Source organism: Neolamprologus brichardi, chromosome 8, assembly GCF_056152115.1.
Source record: "Neolamprologus brichardi isolate AB-2024 chromosome 8, ASM5615211v1, whole genome shotgun sequence".
In the NCBI taxonomy this organism is placed as follows: Eukaryota; Metazoa; Chordata; class Actinopteri; order Cichliformes; family Cichlidae; genus Neolamprologus; species Neolamprologus brichardi.
In genome coordinates, this window is record NC_142111.1 from 24,622,347 (window position 1) to 24,645,871 (window position 23,525).

Genomic DNA, 23,525 nt, shown 5'->3' on the forward strand with positions numbered 1-23,525 from the left:
AACAGGACACCGGAGGATATTCTGGAGCATCTCACACTTCTGATAATCAGCTGTCTGCTTGACGTTTATTCAGCTGTGTAAAAACTATAACCTTAATCTCAGCCAAACCAAATTACTCAGGAACAAATAAAACACTAAAAAAGCCAAACAATAACATTTTGAAGTTATCTAAGTGACTTATATATGTTTAACCTGAGTAGTGAAAGACAGCAGTGGGTTTGAAAACGATTTGCCGGGAGTCCGGGGTTCTCACGACTCTAGTGAGTCTAGCCCCCGGCTAGCTATCTAGCTAGTGGGTAACAGACGTCTCCGAAAACGTCGGAGCGCTTTTGAAAATATGTGGTGTCTTGATAAACTGAGCAGATATTTGAGGTTTACACAGCTACATTCTCGCCTGAAAATATGTTAAACGTTTATTTTGTGACCCAGAAAGAATAATAAGAGTAATATTAACACTAACTAGCTGCCGCCATTGTTGGAAACTGAGCTGGGCTGCGCTATGAATTCTGGGACAGCTTCTTCTTCTTCGGGGTTTAAGGGCAGCTGGCATCCTTGTACATGCAGTGCTGCCATCTTCTGTTTCAGTCCGTTATTACACTCTTAAATCCTACTACTTATTCCTGCGTCTTTTGGGATCTTCCAAAGCTTCAAACGACGCGTCGACCATTTTATCAGTCGTCGATGATTTTGATAGTCGACGTAATCGTGACTAGTAGACTAATCGTGGCAGCCCTAGTCAGCTCTGACATGAAAATGACAATTTATTGTATTTCACATCTTTATGATTCACAGCTTGCCTGTATCTAAAAATGTTATTTATTTATTGTTTATTACCACAAAAAAGCATTTAATAAGCAGCGCTTCATCTTTGTCTTGGTTTATATGCATCCCTCTGTTTTTAGTTGTAATTGTCTGACACACTTTTAAAAAGTGCTTTTAAAGCTAAGTCACTAAATAAGAAATGCTAACGTGGCCTCGCGCTTTAAAATGTTCTTTGTGTGTCTTTAGCACAACTCTGGGCCTTGTTGCGTGACCTCCTGCGCAGCGTCCTCATGCTGAGTACATGTGCACACAAAGCACCCGAGTTACATATTAGTAAAAGCATCAGGTCGTTTAGACACAGAGCTGAAATGAACCCCTTCTGTTACAGTCCTGAGAGAGAAACACTCGACGCGTGAGAAGTAGATTCATGATATTTTGCCCTTTATGACATACAGTAAGAATCAACATATGTATGTAGCTGAATAGCAGCTACAGAAACACGCAGAGCAGGACTGAGTGCATTAAACACACTTTTTGTTGTTTTAATGCGGCGACTGAAACTCTGTTACAACTAAAACCAAAACAAACGCGCTGAAAACTGTTTGAAAATCTGCTGATTTGTGATGATTTTAACGTTCACAGATCTCCTGCCTGCACCAACGTGCATTACGAGGCACAGCTGGCGTGTAATAATGTAGCAGCTACACTGAAGCACAACATAAAACAGAAGTTCACGGAGCTAATAAAATATTTAGTGTCGTAGTCAGACTTTATTGTTTCATTTCACCAAGTTTAAATATGTAAATGTCAGTGTCTCGATCAAATTTCGGGCGGATGGCATGGAGGCTGAGCCTTTTCCAACTGTTTTTACACCTTTATTTTCCAACTACTAATAAATGTTTGAATATGAAAACCAAAATGTTGAATTCAGCTACGCATCCCAAATCATCAGCATGTGCGCAATGGCCCCATTTCAACTGTAAATGTTCCATTAAAGTTTTTTCTAAAATAAAGCATTAAAAAAAATGAATTTATTGGAATATATTCAAATAAAATCTACTTGACTGCTACACATTCAGTTAATACTGAGCACATTTTCCTTAATGGTTAATTATTTAAATTATTTTATATTTTTCAGTTGCATTTTACTCAAACATACTGCGGTGTGCTTTTGCACTCTCTCACTGTAAAGCTCTGACTGCACACCTGTGCCACTTTGTGTTGTTTATTTATTGTAAACTGTACTATGTTTATTTTTCATGCTGCTGCTGTAACGCTGTAATTTCCCTTGTGCGATCAATCAATGATTTATCTATTTAATTACAGCTTTTTAAGAGATTAGCAGTAATCCTGAGGTGAACTAAGGTGTTCGCCAGAGAATGAGTCAGAAAATGCTTGTCTTAGTTTGTGTTTTTGTGCCGTGCTTTATTCTGCAGGAGCTAATGGGGGGATAATTAGCTCCCTGAGCCCAGCGAAGCAAAGCTCCCTCCTTTCTCCAAGGCTCTCTGTCCCGACTCTGACTCGGACTGTCTTATCTACAGCACAATTCCTGGGATTTTCCTTACTTTCTACACACTTTGTCACACATCCACGTGTGCTTTACAGTCCTGATGAACACATTCTTTTGATTTAGTCCTGTTTGGGTAATAAATGATCATTTTCTAAGTCCCTGCCTTGTCTGGTCTTTCCTTTTTGAGCCGGGCTGTGTCAGTAGACAACCTTACATACACAGATTTCTACACTACTGCATATAAACAGCATGAAATAAAAGCTAAAGACAGTAACTGTTTTGTTCCAGAGCGACAGAAACTACAGGTCACATCTAAGGTTTCACCTGCCGGCCGGCTGGGATAGAGGGAAGGTCTGATTCATCCAATGGGGACCATGAATATTCTCTATGTACAACAACTCATTCAAGTACACTGATCATTTCTGGGACAATGCATGGACAGAAAAAGTCCCAGTGGGGAACACCAGTGTCAGTCAGGTTTGACATCACATCGAACAGACTACATCAATTCACTCATAGGAACGCCCGTCATCAAATCCAGGATCCAATCAGGCGATCACACCAAGCGCTGGCCTGAGAAAGCACCACTGAGGGTGCCCAGACATCTATTTGATCAATTTAATCCAAAGTTAGTATCTGTTATGTATTTTTAAATTAGCTGAGACATCTCAACCTTAAGATAGTTTCGTGAAGATCGTCTTCTCTTGTGCTGATTTTGACTTTAATTAACTGATCTGACATTTTAATTTACATGTAAGTAAAGATTGCGAGACAGTCTTGTGTAACAGACTCCTCGACTGAATTTGTAGACAATGTTGCCATCTGCCAGCCTTTGATGGCTAAAAATGTCCTGGAGTTTGGGAGACCGTTGTGAAGACCTCGTTGATCTTCTGTGATCAGCGTTGTTAGTTTAGAACTCATGTGGTAGATGGCCGGCTCTTCCTCTGAGGCTGTTACCTTTAATTGGACACATCGATGCTGCTGACCATGTTCGCTGCCTGAACATGCACCTTGTTCACCTCCCTCCTCTTCAGCGAGCAGCTGAACACCTTCCTGAAGCCTTTGCGGAAATGCTTCGACACGAGGGCGTAGACGATGGGGTTGAGACAGGAGTTGGCGTAGGCCACAAAGTGCGAGAGGATGCGGAGGACATAGGTGGTGTAGTTGAGCGGGAATCGGCCCAACCACATGCAGAGGATTACCAGGTGATGGGGAAGCCAGCAAAGGCAGAAGAGAGCAGCGACTATGATGATCATCTTGGAGACTTTCCACTTGGCCCGCCTCGACTCGGACATGTCCTTCAAGGGGCCCACGCTGGTCCACAGGTATCGGATGGTGCGGGCGTAGGTGAGGCCGAGCACCAGCACGGGAACGAGGTAGCCGAAGACAAACGTGCACATATCCATTATGATGCGAGGTTTGGACTCCCATGTAGGAATGCACACGACGGTGCCAGCCAGGTCCATCTGTGAGAAGTAGCTGAGATACGGTCCAGAGAAAACCAAGGCCAGGGCCCAGAGGAGGCCGATGGAGGCGAGTGCGTTCTTTGGCGTCCTCATCTCTCGGGAGCGGAGCGGGTAGCAAATGGCTAAATACCTGTTGGAGCAGAGGAAGACACGTGATCTACAAATACAGTATTCATCATTGAAGACGTTGGAAAAAGATGAAATCTCAAAAAATAAAGATGGAGCAGAAACAGTAAAGCAAACCAACATAAATAAATATATGATCAGCCCTTACTGTATTATATAATGATTAGGGATGCCCCGATACCGATACTGGTATCGGGTATCGGGGCCGATACTGTAAAATGTGTGTGTACTCATACTCGTAAAAGTTAACCGATACCATGAACCGATACCAACTTATTTCATTAATCAGAGGGTGGCTGGTCATTTCTGTTGTAGTTTTTTAGATTGGCCACTAGGGGGCCACCCCACGCTAAACAGGCACAGGGTTAGGCGAGTGAGACTGGCAGCTCCAGATAAAAAAGAGAAACTGGAGGCTGCTGTATAGGCTAAGCAAAATGTCAGCAGTGTGGAACAGCCAACTTTAACTCAGGTTTTGGAAAAGCGATGAAAAATGTCAAGAGAAAACCCACAGGCAGTTAAAATAACAGAGGCTCTGACTCATTTTATCGCTCTGGATGACCAGCCAATGCCGGTCGTGGAAAACATAGGATTGCACCGTCTTCTCAGCATACTCGAGCTGTGATATGAAATTCCCAACCGCCCACACATCAGGGAGATAATGGTGCCAAAACTTTCTGAAGAGGTAAAGACAAGCAGTGTGTGCGCGATGTCAGTCCTCGGTTTAACGGCGCAGTGGACTGATGATCCACGGGCAGATGAGGAGTTCGTCAATGCCAAATACTTTCGTTATTTTGTTTGTTTGTTTACAATATGGACACTCTGCAACAATTTAAAAGTTTATTTTATTCGCAAACCTAATTTGTATTTATTTTATTCCAAACAGAAGTGTTTATTTATTATTCTGAAAGCTCGAGACAGTGCCAATAGTTCAGTGATATTTTGTTAAATTACAATGTGGACACTCTGCAATAATTTAACAGAAGTGCTTATTTTTCACTTGAAATTTTTTTGTGTTCATTTTTATTAAGATTTTATTTTTTTATCGGCAGAGAATAAAATAAAACCTGTCTTCCAATTCATTGTATTTGTGTGTGTGTGTGTGTGTGTGTGTGTACTCTGTATCGGCAAGTACTCAGATCCAAGTATCGGTTTGAAAAAATTGGTATCGTTGCATCCCTAATAATGATAATCGTAGAGCCATATCTGATAACGGCATTAACATCATAAAAACAGCCAAAGCTTTTATACAATTTTAACTGTTTTTTAAAAATATATTTTGCTTCCAAGGATCCAGACTTGTCTTTTTTAAAGTGGTCTTAAACAACAGTTCTCGAGGCTGTTCAAAGGTCTTTAAAGTTTGAATTGAATTGTATTTTTAGGGGTTTTGATACTCGCAGAAACAAGCCACCCTCAAGTGGCCGAAATAGGAACTGCAGTTTTTTGATGCTTCAGCTTGCTGTGTGACCACAGCTGGCTCTATGCTGGGTTTCGGTTCTGGCACCAGATGTGAGTCTAAACTACGCCAGATGTTAACCACATGTTGCCTCAAACGTTAACCAGGTTGGCCTACAGTTCAAACACTTAGCAAAGCTACATAATCATCACTCACTAAGAAACATCTTTATTAAAAGAGAAACTCTAAATATGACTACTGAGCACACTGATTTTTGGAACTTGACCTCGCCCGGCTCTGATCTTGCCACATAATTAAAGCTAGAAGGTGTAATTTATGTCATATCTGCCACACCTGGAACACCGTGCCGCTAAAAATAATGACACAAAGACTTTTTAATCCATCAGTTACCTTCATACAAAGTGCAGAACACAGAAATGAACCAAATCTTGCAGCTTGTATGTTTGTGCTACCTGAAATTTATGAAGACAAATGTCATCATTATCAGCTCTCCCCTGGTTCCCTGCACACTCTAACTCAATTTCTTGGCTCAGAGTTTTTATTTCCCTTCATTTGTAATCCTCAGATGTTGTGCAGACTCAAATTAATATGATAAGACGAGTGTAAGTAAACTTTTTGTGCTTTGTAGGCGGATGTATAGAGCGCCGTGCAGAGGTTATGGATGTTTCTGTCCAAAGGAGACAAAAGGAGACAAAAAATGTTGTTTTTCTTTTAATTTTAGTGCCTAAAAACGTGCACAGTGCTGTTTGCAGGAATTGAATTTTTGAAATGAGAGATATTTCAAAGTGATGAAGAAAAAGTGCCGCTAATTTGAAGAAAAGAAGCATTAGAATAACTGTGAGCTGAGCTGGTAGTTCGCAGTCTGAGATTACAGATTCATGTGCTTCTGTAGCTCTGACTGTAACATATGTATCACATCAGTGCTTCGTCTGTTTGTGTCTGAGTCTGGCCCAGGGTCGGCCTCACCTCTGTCCACTGGTACCCAGAGCTGTCTGCTCATTCAGTTGGAGACTTTAAACAAACAAATGTTCTCATTAACATTCTCTTCTGTGCCATCTGTCTCGCTGTATCTCGGAGACATCATTAAAAACAGGATGACTCCAATCACACTGCATCTGTCCCTGAGACCCAGACCTGGGCTGGCCTGTGGGTTTGACGGGGTTCACCTGTCGCCTCTGACTTGTCTTTTTCTGTTTTATGATTTTTAAGATAGTTTTTTTTTGACAGCACTGGTGTTTCCAGTCCTGTCTGAGGCTCCTGCGGTGATTAAAGAGTCCGGGTCGCTTCTCACGTTCGGATTTGTTATACAAATGTTAATAAAACTTGCTGTGAGGGCTGTGACATAAACACATCTTTGCCTTGTTAAAAAATCAAAATGATTTGTTATAAAAGTTGTTTAGCAGAGTTCTTTTCCTCTATGTAGTATATTAAATTCATAAAACTTAAGTGCTCTACACTAGAAACATGGCAGTTAATTAACCCTTTTAAAAAATTGGCTCCTTTTTGGGACACAGAATTTTGTATTTTTCTATTTTTATTTATTATTATTAGTTCATTTTGACTTTTTTTCATTTAGTTTCCAGAGCAGATTTGTTTGTTTCAGTTTAATTTCTATTGGTTGAAAATGCTTAATTTTAGTTGAGTTCTTATGAGCTTCATGTTGGTTTTGGTCTATTTTGATTATTATTATTGGATGGCATGCATTAGAGGAAACCAGCACAAGCCTTATAATAAAAACAGAACTTTGTAAAGATGTTGACTCACAGTCTTGCTGACATCCACAGTCAAATCTTTTCAGTTGGTTTACATTTTTTAAGAGTCTCGTTTATATTTTTATTGTTTACTTCAGTTTCAGTTAATTACAGTAACCATGGGAACATCTAGACTCTATTCTGACCAGATTTCTGAGAATTTCAGAAGAAATGAGAACCTTCTTGAGTTTTTCCTGCATAAGAATTAAAAATATTGTGACCCACAGTTTTTGAAACAATTGTTGAAAGTTTGCCTCAACACCGTCTTAATATCAGAAAGTTTAAAACATGCGCAGACGTGCTGTAGAAATCAGTGGGTTGACAAACAGGTGAGACTTGAGGATTTAAGATGGTTTTCCATCTCAATCTGATATCAGACAGAACTGTGTAACCTTTACACTCCAGGGCTGAAACCTGTAATAACGCAAACACAACAAAGATGGAAGAGCAAATCATGTCTGTGTGAGAATGTCTAGAGAATAACGATCTAAAAGTAGAACTGAATCTTTTGAGCTGCTCTCGATTATATTCCATTAAATGCTGAAGTATCACCTGTTGCCTAATTTGTCTATTTCCATTTATATAAAATACATTTTTCATCATAAATTGATAAAGAAAATGCACGAAATCCACTAGAAATCGGGACATTGTGACTTAATGCGTCACCCTCATGCTCAAAGGAAACCTATCCCGACGGGTTGAAGCTGTCTGAGGTTTTATATATAAAAAGACATAAAGAAGTTAAGTTATTTGGGTGTTTTAGGTTTTTGTTTCAGTAATCTGAAAGTAGACACGCCACAGAAGCGGCTAACAGGCCAGAGCAACTCTCATAAACTGCAGAGATCGCGCACCTGTCCAGGGACACGGCTGTCAGGGTGAAGATGCTCGCGTACATGGTGAGGAAGATGATGAAGTGCACCACTTTGCAGACCGCAGGTCCGAACACCCACTCATCCAGAGTGTAGATGGTGGCCTGGAAGGGCACGCAGAACACGATGAAGCACAGATCCGCGATGGCCAGGTTGAGGATGAACAGGTTGGTGGTTTTGGTGTTCATCTGCCCGCTGCGAAACAGGACCGCGAGCACCAGAGAGTTCCCCACCGTGCCGAGCAGGAAGATGACGGCGAATCCCACGCAAACGAGCGCAGACTCCGCTTTCCAAGTGGAGAAATTGGACACGGAGTCATTCATCGTTCACACTGTCACGCGTGTGTCCAGCAACGTTAAAGGCGAGGCTCGTGGAGGATCGCGCGCCCGCTCTGCGCGCAAACGTCTCCAGCAGGAAACGGACGCAACACAGAAGCCCGCTCCAGGGTGAGGGGCTCTCAGCATCCCAAACATTTACCAAACCCCGAGTGACACATACGCCACTTTCACACCACCGAGCAAGAAAGGTGGGACCTGTCCAGGTGTGACAGGGTCGACACAGAAACAGAAGCCACGAGAATTCAGTGAGTTTTACAAAGAAACGCATTCAGCCAGTGAGCAAAAGTCTGATTTGGTTTCCTGACACCTGAGAGAACAGCCGGAGATACTTTCACTGCTTCTGCTGGAATATTGTACTTGATCGGTCACCTGTTGATCCTGTAAAACCTCCGCGTTGTTACCATTCGACCAGCACGCCCCCCTGTGGGAATTCTGAAACACTGCAGTGAAGTTTACGTATTTCTATCAGTCGTGTTTGTTCTGTTTGAAGTTTTGTTTGAATTTCCCTTCTCAGTACTCTGTTTGTGCTTGTCTGTCAAGGCAGTGACGTTAATGGGGGATATATAAAATATAAGATTTGCAGACGGTCTGTCCTTCAAGATCAGGTCCGCTATCAGAGGCCTGGGAGCTTGAGGGTCCTGCGCAGTATCTTAGATGTTCCTAGGACTGCGCTCTTCTGGACAGAGATCTCAGACGTTGTTCATGGGATCTGATGGAGCCACTCGCCCAGCTTGGGTGTCACTGCGAGTAGTGCTCTGATTACCACTGTTACCTTCACCCTCCACATCCTCTCCAGCTGAGCCCTTGGTACTTCTCCAGCTTCTCCTGTTCCTTTTCCCTGATGTTGCTGTCATTCAGTATCACTACATCTATCACTACGCCCGTCTTCCTCTGCTTGTCTACCACCACTATGTCAGGTCGGTTAGCCATCACCACTTTGTCTGTCTGTATCTGGAAGTCCCACAGGATCTTAGCTCGGTCATTCTCCTAGCCTAGGAGGCGTTTCCCATTTTGACCTCAGGACTTCCAGGCCATACTCAGCACAGATGTTTCTACTGTGACAGCTTCCATGTTTGCCCTGCCTGCTGTGATGTCTCAGGGTTATCTTTACACAGCCTCTTAGAGCTTGTCCCTGTGCTGCCATGATTTTATATATGAAAAATAAAAGCGCTCCTTCCCTAAAGCTCATATCAGCAGCTCCCTCCTCTCTGACTCAGCTGTAAATCAAATAAGGATTTGATTGGTCTGCACGCATTAAGTGTATCTAAGGTCCTGGAGGCTGCTGTGTTCTGTCTGAACATCACTGGAGTGCCCGAGTTGAGAACTCAAGATTTGCTCTGAAGCGTATAATGTTGTTTTTATATTCCCCTGTTTGCCTCGTGAATATTTGTATATTTTATTTTGCTGTGTGTGCTCGTGTGTTACTGATCGAGTCTGTATGGTTACTTTGAAAATAGTCATATTTTTTTTCTTAAATAAAGATGAAATTCAAAGAATTTCAAACAAATTTAACATCCCACAATAACAGCATCATTTTCTCTGCCGCCAATACAAACCAAGGCAGTAAGAACAGTTTTAATAAACCGCTCTTTAGCTTTAATATCATCACTTTGACCTTTAGCTCCATCAGTCTTTTCTTTATGTTGGCAGTACACAGCACTCTTGTAACACTCAAAGTTTCTAAGTTATGAGACTTTTTGTCAACTTTTGACCAATAAAATCATCAAGTTGACTTTGAAGACCTCGGTGGACGAACTCTACAGTTTAATCAGAATCCATTCAAAACTTTTCGAGCCATCCTGTTTACAGACAGAGTGAAACTCACTCACATGCAAACGCCCTGGCAGCGGTAATAATGGATTTCAATTCCAGTCAGTCAGTTAAAAAAATATGTATTTATTTATTTATTGTTTCTTCAAGAACAAACAAATAGAGCAATGAAATGTTCCCCATTCCCTCTGAGATTACAACTACACAATAATAGAAAGAAACACAGATGTGGTGCATTAAGGTGGATATTAATGTGACTAACACAGCAAATATATGCAAAGACAGAAAAAAGGATCCTCCTCGTCAACCCAGCATCTGTTTATAAGTCCAGTATGTCGCAATTAAAAGTGCTACTGGGACAAACGTTTGCCTCGTGATAACCTCAGACTTTTACCATATGGGATGAAAAGCTACGGGATGCCTTTAACATTTTCCAGAGAGTTAGCTCTGCTGCATTCAGCTTTAAAAAAATAGACTCCCAAAAACGACATCCCTCAGTGTCTGCGTGCTCGCTGTTTGAACATTTACGTTGTCAGATTTATCCTCCTGTCTGCTCAGGGCCTCTAGAGTGGGATCATTAAAATGAACATCAGTCTTCAAGCTTTTCGTGAAGATTTTAAACCGCTGCAGACAGAAATATAAATCTCATCTGGCCTGTCTACAGATTTTTAAAGATAGATTTGAGGGCCGAGTAATGTTTTTAGGACTTTTCTATAAATTAAGACCCTTAATGTATAAATATAATATTTTTCCTGTGATGTTCATGACTGAAGGAAAAACTCTTAGTGCTTTGGCTAAAATAGCAAACAGAGAAGTTGGAGGTCTTCAGGTAAAAGTGAGTTTAAGGCCAGTTCAAGGTTAATGCTCTAATGTATCTACAGGCTGACTGAACTGGACCCCGCCGCTGTGACCGCCTTTCATACTCATACTTCCCCACCAGCACACACACCTACAGAAAAGAACGTGGTAACTTCATCCAGCAGCTGCACACGTGCAAACAGCCTCACTTGACTATATTTAACAGAGTGCTTGCTTTTTTTATCCAGGAGTATCCAGGAGGAAGCGTCTGCCTCGGGCCTTTTGTTTCCTCTTCCGGGAGTCTGCGTTAGTCCACCGTCGAACATCCTGGAAGTTTGAGGAAGTTCAACAAAGCCTGAGCGTGATCTCATCGTTATCTGTGCGAGCGAAGTCGCGCCAGTCTAAACAACCCCCAGAGGGTTTCGCTTCAGATCGTCCGGTGGTTGATGATGTGATGTTTTGATTGTGGGCTTTTCTTGTTACCGTCATATATTAATTGGCAAGCAGCTGTGAATAAAGGGGAAAAGGATTACGCCACCAGTTTTGTCTGTTTCAGTTTGACTACAAACGCTGTCAAGTTATTCCACAGAAAGTGACATACAAACACTCATATCTGTATTTGGGTTCAGGTTTTTCCACTGTAGCAGGTCAAACGGGCAAAAAATAGCACACAGAGTGGTTTATGTTACCCGTGTGTAACCACAACCAGGTCAACATGGTAAATGTTACCTGGTTAAATGTACTATTTGGTGCTGGAACGAGTTCATTTGTTTTTTATTTTCTTTTTTAAGCACTCTTTTTGTAACCAGGAAGTTGAGCTCTTGAGATGAGCGATCCCTTCTGTGCAAACATCTAGCTTCTTGTTCCTGCCACAGGGTGAATCACAGGGACAACATGCAAACAAAGCGTACGTGCTGCTCTTTGTATCTACCGAACTTGAATATGTAAAAACAGAAGAAGAGGATGAGGTTGATGTGGTCGCTCTGCATCTGACGACCACATTATCGGTTTTTCAGGTGGTCGAGCAGGTCACCTGCTAACTGGAAGGTTGGTGGTTCGATCCCAGTCTGCTCCAGTCTACGTGCCAAATATCCTTGGGCAAGATACTAACCCCAGGTTGCGCTCCGATGCATCAGAGTATGAATGTGTATGCAGTGTTGGGAAGGTTACTTTTAAAATGTATTCCATTACAGATTACAGATTACATGCCCCAAAATGTATTCTGTAACGTATTCCGTTACGTTACTCAATGAGAGTAACGTATTCTGAATACTTTGGATTACTTAATATATTATCATGCTGTTTACAACTACATGAATGTACTATTGCTGTGATTTATTACTGTTACTGAAGGTCCGCGGCTCCGAACCGTAGTAAAGGGACCTCTGGCTAATACGGTGGGTTCTGTGTTGGCTCGTAGCTGAAAACTAGCTTTACTTTGTTGTCTGGGTCAACTTTGCTAGCAGAGACAGAGAGAGGCGTTGAAAGGCTGCTCCAACAGAACTTATTGTTTCAGAGGAAAACACGAACACGGTGTACAGTCGAGTCTTAATAGCTTACTTACAACTGGGCTCGTCAGGCTCTCTTCTTGGCTGCAGTGGTTATTATTATATTTACATGCTTCCAGCTCCCGTTTCTGCTCGATGACAGCTCGTACTTTTCCTTTTTCTCCCTCCCTCGCTCACAGACACATAACGGGTATGACAGTCCATTCTCCCTGCAGCACGGACTACACTGCCCATGATGCTACATTCTTTAGAGCACCGGTAGCATTCTGCCTGTTAGCTTAGCACAACAACAACAAAAAGGCCTCTCTCACCCAGGAAACACGCAGAGAGAGAGCGTCACCCTGTAACCATGGCAACCGCAACGCTGCCGCCTGGAACAACAGAACGTAGCTGTCAAACAAAACCCAAACAGTCCTGACCCGCCACAATATGAAACAGGGAAGTACCGCCGTGTAATCCATTTATTTCAACAAAGTAACTGTATTCTAAATACCACCTTTTTAAACGGTAACTGTAACGGAATACAGTTACTCATATTTTGTATTTTAAATACGTAACGGCGGTACATGTATTCCGTTACTCCCCAACACTGCTATTAAGTATGCCCAATGTTTGTGATGAGGTGAGTGTATGTACGAGTAATCCCTGTGAGCCAAATCCTCAAGCTCACAGCTCTGTGTGTAAGCACCCACCCAACCCAGTGTTTTTAAGGGTTAAACAGAGAGGAAAGCTCGGTTAAAGGGACAAATGATTAATTTAAACTTTAAATGATGCTGTAGTAGCTACAAAGAATCAAGATACAGAAACGAGCACATCTGATATGAATGAAAACGAAGTAAAAAGCTCATAAAAAAGTTTCGTACTGCAACACAGCTTTACTGCCTGACTCACGCGTGTGTGCAGGACATCACATTACAAGTTACATTTAAACAGGAGATATCACTGAGATGAGGAGATGCTACTGATGCTCTTTTTCTCACTTGAGAACTGTTATTGAACTCCTCCTGCCGACTTTGCCCCTTCACCAGCAGATGTCAGCAGCAGCTCGAGTGGCTGCAGTGACTGGGTTGCTGCTGCAGCCTGTTGCACACACACGCTCGCTGATTTCATCAGTGGATGTTGCACCGGAGGAGTTACAGATGGTGCTTCGTATTTACTCCGATCTCAGCATCCCCCAGAAGCCGGGGCCCTTTAAGCTTCTGTGATGCATTAAGTCGTTCGGCTTTTCCATGTGTCAGTCCTGCTGGGCAGTGATAAAAGTTACAACTGACGAATGACGGCCTCGCCTTCGCATGACGCTCTCCTGAGAGCGTTTAGTCAAAGCCGATGAAGCGTAAGAAATTACACAAGATTAGAGTGAAGGGCCGACTCGCAGCTGTCGAAGCATTGCGTGCATCCAACATAATTCATCAGCGAGTGTTTTTAGGCTCTGGGAAACGCCGGAGAGTCAGCTGGGGAGCTTTGCCCCGACTTTTCTGCTCAGTCCTCTTTGCAGGAGGTGACCCTCAGGCAGATCAAGATTAACCTGAGTCATGCTTCCGACGCTTTCTGCTGCCACCACCAAACAGCAGGAACCCACCGGGTAGGAAATGACATCACTGGTCTGTGGTCATTGGCTGGGCGGTGCAGGAATGTTAAAAAGCTGCCTGCTGGGCGAGGCTGGTGACCAGACGCCGCAGAGTGGTAGTGACCACACATGGGAATATTTGAACTTTAATCAGAAGAAACCATTAGAGGAGCAGCAGGTGGAGGCAATGGGCTCTGACCAACATGTACGTACTGAATGCACCATTACCTGATGCAGGGCATCTGCAGCGGATAAAGAGTTATAGAAACTCCTCTGAGGAAGCGAAAATGTCACCAGAGTGCTTAAAACTAGGAGACCGGATTGATTTGGGGTCTGCAGGGTGGTTTTAAAGCTCATCAGGAATGACCATGGCGCTTGTTCTGAGTGTTCCTGCGGGCCGCAACCCACACATCATGATTCCCTCATTAAGAACGACTCCAGCCCACAAGTGTCAACACTTGCAGCGAGGCGGATCGAGAAGCAGTGACCTCAAAACATCTGCTCTCTCCAACAACACAGGGCTCCACTCATGACAAAACGCCGCAGAGTAACAGAGGCTGATAAACCTCCTGCTAATGGTCATTTTAGAGCACACACACACGCACACCAAAACACACACACCGAGCTGCCTCGCCGATAGTCCCACACTTTATAAATAGCGTGCGCTTTTAATACGCGCGTGTGTCCAGTGGATAACGTCAGCGCTTTGGGAGAGAGGCTAAAGGAGTGTTTCATTATAAACCTGTACCATTAAAACTTGCTGGCTCAGTCGGGATTTTGGCTCTCACGTCCCTTCTCAAACTTTTATGAGGCCAGTTATGATCCCAAATCGATGCAGGAAACCGAGATGGAGGAGTTGGGTAAGGTAAGCGGTGCCATGACCTCACGAAGGAACGGTAGAGCTGGTGATTGTGTGGCTATTTGCACCGTCGCGCGTTGTATTCTGCAGCTTTAATGGTGGATGCTGGGTCTGTTTGAATCTGCACTCGCAAGAAACGCCACGCTACAGGGCGTCGTCTCGTTGGAACCTCTTCTTCTTGACCACCTCAGTGCGGAGTCGGCACCATCTTGACAAACCAGGATTCAAAGATTATAAAGCAGCAGTGGATGGAAGCTGGAAAGAATTTGATTATTTTAAAATTCCATTAAAAGCTGGACGAAAACCCACCCAGTGTGCTAAACTGCATGATTATAGTCAGACACGAGACAGGTGATGTCATGAAGAAAGAAGGAGAGCGTCATCTATTAACGAATGTCTGTGGGTAATACTCAATAAATATGGCTTGCACTGTAAAATATCAGGAAACAGGAAAGCGGTATACGAACACCAGGTGTGGGTAAGAGGGCAGTGCTGATCGTCTCTCGACAACTCTCGATTTCCATGTTTCCATCTTCATCATCTCAGGATGTCCAAGATGCAACACTCCTTATTATCCAGTACAACACTACAAGGGTTAAAACTAGGGATGCACCGATCGGATATTTGGATCTTTTAGAGTATCTGTGACAGAATTCTAGTTAGCAGCAGAGCTAAGATAGCACTGGGGAAGCCAACAACAAAGGCTCCGCAGGTTGGATGTTTTTCATTCCACCTAACAATGGACTAAACCTGGACCCTCTCTTCCACAGCATGTCTTTTATCCTGTCTTCCTTCTCTCACCCCAACCGGTTGCAGCAGATGGCCCCGCCCCTCCCTGAGCCTGGTTCTGCCGGAGGTTTCTTCCTGTTAAAAGGGAGTTTTTCCTTCCCACTGTCGCCAAAGTGCTGCTCATAGGGGGTCATATGATTGTTGGGTTTTTCTCTGTATCTATGAAGCGCCTTGAGGCGACTTTTGTTGTGATTTGGCGCTATATAAATAAAATGGAATTGAATTGAATTGATTTACATAGTGGAGCAGGACACGGGCATGCTTGCTTGCTTGTCCAATTCAGTGTCGCTGCGAGGCTGGAGCCCACCCCTGATGATACGGGATGAAAGACAGGTTACACCCTGGACAGGTCGCCAGTCTGTTGTACGGCTAAGAAGCAGACAACCATTCACACCGATGGATAATTTAGAATCACCAATTAACCTAACCCCACTAACTGCATGTTTGCAGACTGTAGGAGGAAGCTGAGGTACCTGAGAAAACTCATGCAGATACCAGGAGAGCATGCAAACTGCACGCAGAGAGGCCTGTGAGGCAACAGTGCCAACCCCCATGGCACTGTGTTGCCTTAAAAGAAGCTGAATTGATGCATCTTTAGGTTAAATCCATCAACTGCAGTGCCCATCACCCCTCTTTGGCCCCGTCATCTTTCAGGTCGGGTTGTTATTGTGCTAATATTGTGTGTCTGTATAATAATATCATTCGTTCTTATTCCATGTGCACTCAGAAGAGGTTACTTGACTCACACAATACGACTGCAAACATCCTTAAAGACGTCACTTCAACCCTCACAGTCATTTACTGCAACTCTAACATACTGGGCTAAGGCCAAAAAACAAACAATCCATCCCTGTCCACCTACTCACACAACACACTTTTCCGGTGGGATTAAATAAGATCAGAACTCGAGTTGAGTTCAAAGGTCACAAAGTTCAAAGCGTGCAGGTGCTTCGGAAAGCTGCGAGAGGAAGTAAAGAGGGAAAAGCCGAGAAGGCTGTGAGAGAACCACAATCACGCAAGTTGCGTGTGGTTTGCAGCTTGTTGCCAAGACCTCTCACTCTCTGCATCCCAGACTTTCTCCCTGAGTTATCCAATCCCCCTGTCATCTCCACTGGCTGCCCTCCCCACTCCCACTCTCGACCGCACACAAATGGTTTGAATAAGACGTCTGCATGACTGGGCTGCGGCTACAGACAAAATCCTGAAGAGTGATAGTTTACTTAGCCTAAATACCCCCGATTAGACAAATTGAAACATTGTTGTTATGCGGTGGAAACTCAAGGACCCATTGGCCGATTGTGCTCCCCCCGTTCCGGAAAAGAATGTGCTTCACGGACTTTCGTCATGCGAAAACCACAAGATCTGGTACAAGTGGAAAAAACACAAAACAAAACCAAAAAACCGCCCCCGAAAAAACGCTGCAAGAAAATCAACTAAAATCCTCCAGCAAAACAAAAACTGTTAAACAGAAAGTGAACGTTGTCAAATACAAATGATTCACAAAGGAGGCAGGCACACGCGACTCAGGCTTCTGTGACTACTGAAAAACATGTCTTACCACAAACTGACTTATGGGACGAGCCATGATGTCACTTTTTCCTCTCATTTTGAACGTCTCCAGGATCACAAACAAGGCCTGCATCGACTGAACTGATCGCAAACAACGTCTCTAAAAAATAAGAAACCAATCATCGGGCCACACATTATGAAGGAATCATTCAAAAACAATTTAAATGACTCAACTTCCGAGTCCCACGGTGTTTAAAGTCAGCCAACTGTCATCTCAGCGAAAAGTTGCAATTTGTAAGACAAAAGAGACCTTTTTCTTTTCTGCTACTTACATATTGCAGTATACACATGTGTTACACACACACACAGTTGGTAACACTATACCAAAACCGATTGTGCCAAACTGGAGCGGGACGCCGGTGGAGACTCATAAAAAGGAGCGGTAGCAGCTTCGTCCGCCAATGGACTCTGTCTGGCCGGGCAGTCTGGTGTCAAGCGCTCAGCAGCTCGACTCCACACCTGGAAAATAAAGTCGCTCTACAGCTGCAAGAATCTGCATTACCAACAGCGCTCCTACATCTGCACAGTAGTGAGGAGCAGTGTTGGTCAAGTTACTTGAAAAAAGTAATCAGTAACTAATTACCAATTACTTCCCCAAAAAAGTAATCCCGTTACTTTACTGATTACTTATTTTCAAAAGTAATTAATTACTTAGTTACTTTTTAAAAACACGATTTACAACCTGAATAGGTGATAAAGCGATAGATCTTTCAGCCCAATTCTACTTTTTCTACATAATCATCATGCAAAATGTAATCAAATGGAAAAGTCTCTTTTTAAAACTTGTTTTATTAGTTTTAACCTTTTAACTTTATGCATCAAGCAAAAAATTTAATTATATGCAACATTCTCTGACTGGAAGAAATTTGTTTAATATTTAATTAATTTTCTGCACATTCCAGCACATAAAATAAAATATTTTTTGTGTTTTCACTCACTCTTTCAAATAGATGCAAGTAAAACACAGCAGAAAATAAATAAAGTCAAAGACTAGCGGTCCTGTTGCTATTTTCACCTGTAAAGCAGGACTAGGGTAGGCGGAGGTATACCCTGGTGCAGGTGTGCAGCGGTCAGTGGAAGAATCCGTGAGTTTCTCTGTGAGTTTCCCATTACGTCGTAGCTACTCGGTGCTTGTTTGGAAGTTTTGGGGTTTTTTGCTGTAAAAAGAAGTTTTCTTCCCACGCACAACGGACGCTAATGTTTTTGTCACTTTTTATGGAATCAAACTCAAAGTAAGGTCAGTACTTCCACGCTTTAAACGCTGCACGCTCATACTCTCTCTGCACTTGATATATGATCCATTGTTGATCTGCACACAGCTGTTGTCACGAACGTCGCACTCGCTTACGTCACTGTCATGAGACATTCTCGCAAAAAAATCATGGTTTTAGTAACGCAGTAACGCAGCGTTCCTACAGGAAAGTAACAGTAATCTAATTACCGTTTTTGCAATAGTAATCCCTTACTTTACTCGTTACCTGAAAAAGTAATCAGATTACAGTAACGCGTTACAAGTAATAACGATGATGTGAGACTCGTGAATCACAAGCAGGTTTCGTTTTTTAAGAATAGTGCAAAAAGTTTCAAAATCTACTTGATGGATTTCCATGAAATGAAAACGACAACAACAAATAAACTTTCCTCCTAAATTACAATATTTTAGGACCAGGAACTCTGAGGGACTCTCTTATAATTTAGTAGCACCGCTGTCCTTTATGAACACCAAGGATAAGCCAACAACAACTGCTGGATGGATTGCCATCAATGTTCACTGACTTTTGTCACTTTACCATTTCATACAATAAAAGAACCTTTAGATTTGAACAAAAATTTCCGGTTCTCAATTAATATATCATCTGAGGACCATGAAATCTAAAATACCTCATGAGGACTCGGGTTATCCTCCATTATTAGCACCACAGTGAAGCATGAGCACACTCCCGAGCCACTTTGGTAGTTACACCTAGCTAGCACTGGGTTGGAACCACATTTGCCTGCTTCTCACATCAGGCTTTTCTACTCAAACACTCAAAGAGCTTTATGTCTCATTCACCCTCTGATAAGCGCCTCAAGTGGAGTTTAGTATCTTGCCCAAAGATACGTTGGCATGCAGACAAGCAGCCAGGGATCGAACTGCCAACCTTTTGATTAAAAGATGCCCAGCCTAACTCCACAGCCACCTTCAGAACTGCCTTACTTCTTTGTGCTGCCTCAAAACTTACCTCAGAGTTTGTGTCCATGTTGTCCATGACACCATCAAGCAATTTCCTCATATTTGTCAGCTGCACATCCAAAAATGAGATCTGGTGACTGTGGAGTGAACTCATCATATTCAAGAAACCTGTTTGAGATGATTTGACCTTCATGACATGGTAAATGATCTGAACCTTCCAGATCCCTCAGGTCATCTGGATCCGGTCTTTTATCAGTTCCCAGAGTCAGAACCAGACACGGAGAAGCTGCATTCAGCTTTTATGCTCCTTATATCTGGAACAAACTCCCAGAAAGCCTCAGATCAGCTGAAACACTCAGTTTATTTAAATCCAGGTTGAAGACTCACCTGTTCTCAGCTGCATTTGAATAAAACACCAAATCCACACTTTTAAGCTTAAATTTCAAAACTTACATTTAACTACTGATTTTATCTGTTTTGATTTTATATACTGGTTTGTTTGTTTGTTTGTTTGTTAATTAGTTAGTTTGTTTGCTTGTTTTAATCAATTTTAAATCATGCTTTTTATTTGTTTTTGCTTCTAATGTCTCTGTAAAGCACTTTGATGTAAATCCTCTTGTTGTTGAATTGTGCTATACAAATAAACTTGCCTTGCCTTACTTGAAGCAGTCATCAGAAGATGGGTTTAATTTTCTGTTTTCCAGTTTGGTGACAGTGCATAAACTCTAGCTTCACTTTCCTGTTCTTTGTGGACTGCTGCTGCTGTAGCCCATCTGCTTCAAGGACCGACATGTTGTGTGTTCAGACATGCTCTTCTCACTCCCGTGTATTCTCCTTTGACCTCTGACATGAAGAAGGCATTTTCACCCAGAAAACTGCTGCTCACTGAGTATTTTCTCTTTTGTAGACTATTGCCTGTAAACTGTAGATCAGCAGCCTGCCAAAAAACAAAAACACGACATGTTCAAAGTCTGATGGTCAGTTTGACCTTGAAGTTTCTGGCACTAATCAGTATAAATGTATAGAAATAGCCACACATTGACATCAAGTGATGATTGCTCTTTACATAAACAGAACTGTGGGTCTTTGTTCATTTTGCACTCCATTACTCTACACGAATTTCCTCTGCAGAACTAAGAAAAATACAGACACATCCGACCACAGTATGCCGCTTCTTTCTTCACCCCATCTTAAGGCGTAGAGCTTTGGGTGATATTCGGGCCACCTGGAATTACGTTTCCTTGCCTTTTGGTGCAATTACAACATCGGGGACTTTTTGCCAAGTCTCCTCAGAAACTCACGAAAGTCTGTGCTGTGTGTGTGTGTGTGTGTGTGTGTGTGTGTGTGTGTGTGTGTGTGTGTGTGTGTGTGTGTGGCAAAAGCGAGTAGAAACACTGAACTAGGAGTGCATGGTGTCGTGCGAATGAGCCTTTCCAAGTTCCTATGACATGACCGCAGGTGTGCCCACCATTACCAGCACTATGAGGTGAGCTGGTGTGTGGGTTCGTTGATTTAGAGGGTTCAGGAAGCAAAGGGACACTTGGAAGCCGAGTTGATTCAAGAAACGTGACCGCACGGAAGCCCTTTGGCAACCTGAGTTCAAAGAAAGCCGTGAGAGATTCTTCTGGAACAAGTCCAGCTACTTTTGAGGCGTGAGGAGAAAGTCTGAAGAAGTTAAAGGTCTAGCAACACCTGCAGCACACAGAGGCGTGCCGGTCAAGTGATAAATATGAGTTCAAAGGGCAGATTTGGAAACGTAAGCCAAAGGGGCCTGATGAGGAAACGGTCCACAGTGTGTGCAGCTGCAGCACAGCAACACGAGACCTCTCTGGACAACTGTAGGACACAGTTCAGGAGATTCAGCAGACATAACGTGAACTTGGAGCCAAAAATCATGTCCTAATTATACGATTCATTTAAGTAAATTATCTTCTAAAAGATATTCAATTAATATAAACATCCTTTTTCGTACACAGCGTCTTTTCAAAAGTAGCGTGCGTACGGTATTTTCTCGGTCCACAGGCCTCTACATGAAACTCTTCATTCACACAAGTGCTGTGTGCCTATTATCATAACAAAACCCTTCCCATGGGTGTGGAATCAGGTTTGAAAAAGTTCAGCACTGCTACACAGAGGACAGCCAGAACCGAAGGAGCAGGAGCACATTTTCTCAGAGGGGATTTCGTGTGGACTCTGCACCATCCCTTTCAAGTACCGAAACCACAGGACCTGCAGAAACCCAGCTCTGTTTTCTTTTGACGTCAGAGTAGCATGCGCTGAACCTCATATCACCGGGGCGGATCGATCAGCCTCTCCTCATCTCATTATTATCGTCTCATGTCCAAGGGTTTATGATACACTTGAGTTTGATGATGTGCTATCAAGTGTTTGCTTGTATGCATTTATTATTGTGTCCATATGGCTCCAGATTGAGGGAAGAGACTGACTCGAGTCAAGCATTTCCGCTGCTTGGACCATAAAACTGTTTCCAGCTCATGAATACCTTTTGATTGAAAAGCGACAGAGAACACTGTGTTTTAAGAGAGCTCTCACACACTCAGTGCACCGAGTGTACAGAGTGGACCTCTGACTTTACGACAGATTTTATGTTTTGTTCTGATAGAAGAGAAAACTAAACAAAGGAAACTATCATGTCTTTGCCAGAAACATTTTATGATGCATGTTCTGCTATGTCTGAATGTTACGTACGGATTCATAAAACAAGACGTACAACAGCATTTACCAGATAAAGTTGGACTCCAGTCTTCAGAGGGCACCATTAAGAAAAGAAATCCGGTAGTCTCATCACTTCCTTTGGTTACGGCACCTTTGCCCTTTTGCTTTAAATGCGCTAGTTTTACTTCACCTCATTACCTAATGTCTGGTTCCTAATGGGACACTTTCATGGTTAATTTCTGCCTTCAAGTGACTCCCTAAAGCTGCTGAGATCAAACCAACAGATCATCAGGTTGGGTGAAATGCCATTCTGTTGGGTTTAATTGGCCTAAAACAATCCTTACATTTCCTTCTGCAGAAGTGCTACCTTTTCCACTTTGGGCCAACTGGTGCGCATGATGTCACCCTTTGGTTTTGCATGCCGTGTTTTTGGAGGCTCAAGGTTAGTGTTTGTTGGATACTAGGAGCTTTTTGTCTTGGGACACATGAAGGTCATAATGGCTCTGTATCTAACTTTAGCTTAACCCTTTAAGACCTACCATAGAACCAAGTCCCCCAGAGCTTATATTATATTTTACATGCTGTGGAGCCATTTTTGGGAAAATTTCAAATTGTTATACATCAATACAACCATTATAGCCTAAATTTTAATAATATGTCTGCATTAAGTGCATAGTAACTACATAAATTGCAAAAAAGTGCAATAAACTACAAAAAAATAGAAAATCGTTTTTGTTTTTTTAACATATATTTCTAGTTAGAGAAATTTAAGAGGCTTATCCCTCAAAACTGTAAATACAAAAAAGTTGCACAAAATAGTTTCCCACCACAGGAAATTTATTTTAAGTGTCGTCATAGTTTTATTTTTGAAATACACCAATTTTTATACACTGCAGGAAAAACGAAAATAAATATTATAATGCAAATTTGCAAAAAAGCAGCATATGCATCAAAATAAACTATTTCCAGCAGTGCAATATGAGTCCTAAGCATCCCAGAAACCACACAGAAAGTCATAAAGTCAAAGATAACTTTTAAAAACACCAGTATAGGCTCATAAGGCACTGATGGTAAAAAACTACATTTCCGCAAAAATGACGTCACTTCCGGTTTCGGGCAGGTCATGGCGGACATGCAAAAGTTTGCGCTGACATCTAATCCAACGTAGGAAGTGTTACAAACAGCTGATCGGATCGGCAAAGCGTGTTTCTGGAATATTATGTTTTTGTTGCTGCAAGCGCTTTTTATGCAGTTTTTGCAAAGCTATATGTGGAAGGAAACTGTGACCGAGGACAAGCTGATGGCATAAGATGTAAGTACAACTCCTTCGGTTTCATATGCAAAAAGAATTATTGCGCTAGCTTACATGGTTGCAGAGCTACCAGGATTTAAAAATAGTTACGCAAAACAGAGCGTGCTGCTCCGACCGGCTTTAAAGGGTTAATAGTGTATCTCCAGAAGGAGTTATTAAAAATCTGCGTACCATAAGGTTCTGTTTCTTTTAATGCTGCAAAGTTTCACATTTCATCATGGGAACCAGTCACAATTTACTCGCTTTTGGAGTCACCCTCAAGTGGCCA

At 42.5% G+C, this 23,525-nt stretch overlaps 1 protein-coding gene across 1 annotated transcript; it reads right to left on the minus strand.

The window, feature by feature from the left end:
* Nucleotides 1–3,231: 3,231 nt before the first annotated feature.
* LOC102785499 (galanin receptor 2a) lies at nt 3,232–8,221 on the minus strand. The gene is made up of 2 exons (XM_035908772.2): nt 7,881–8,221; nt 3,232–3,868 (listed from the first exon to the last, which is right to left on the minus strand). Exons 1-2 carry the CDS (start codon nt 8,219–8,221, stop codon nt 3,232–3,234), a joined length of 978 nt encoding a protein of 325 aa, XP_035764665.2.
* Nucleotides 8,222–23,525: the final 15,304 nt, after the last annotated feature.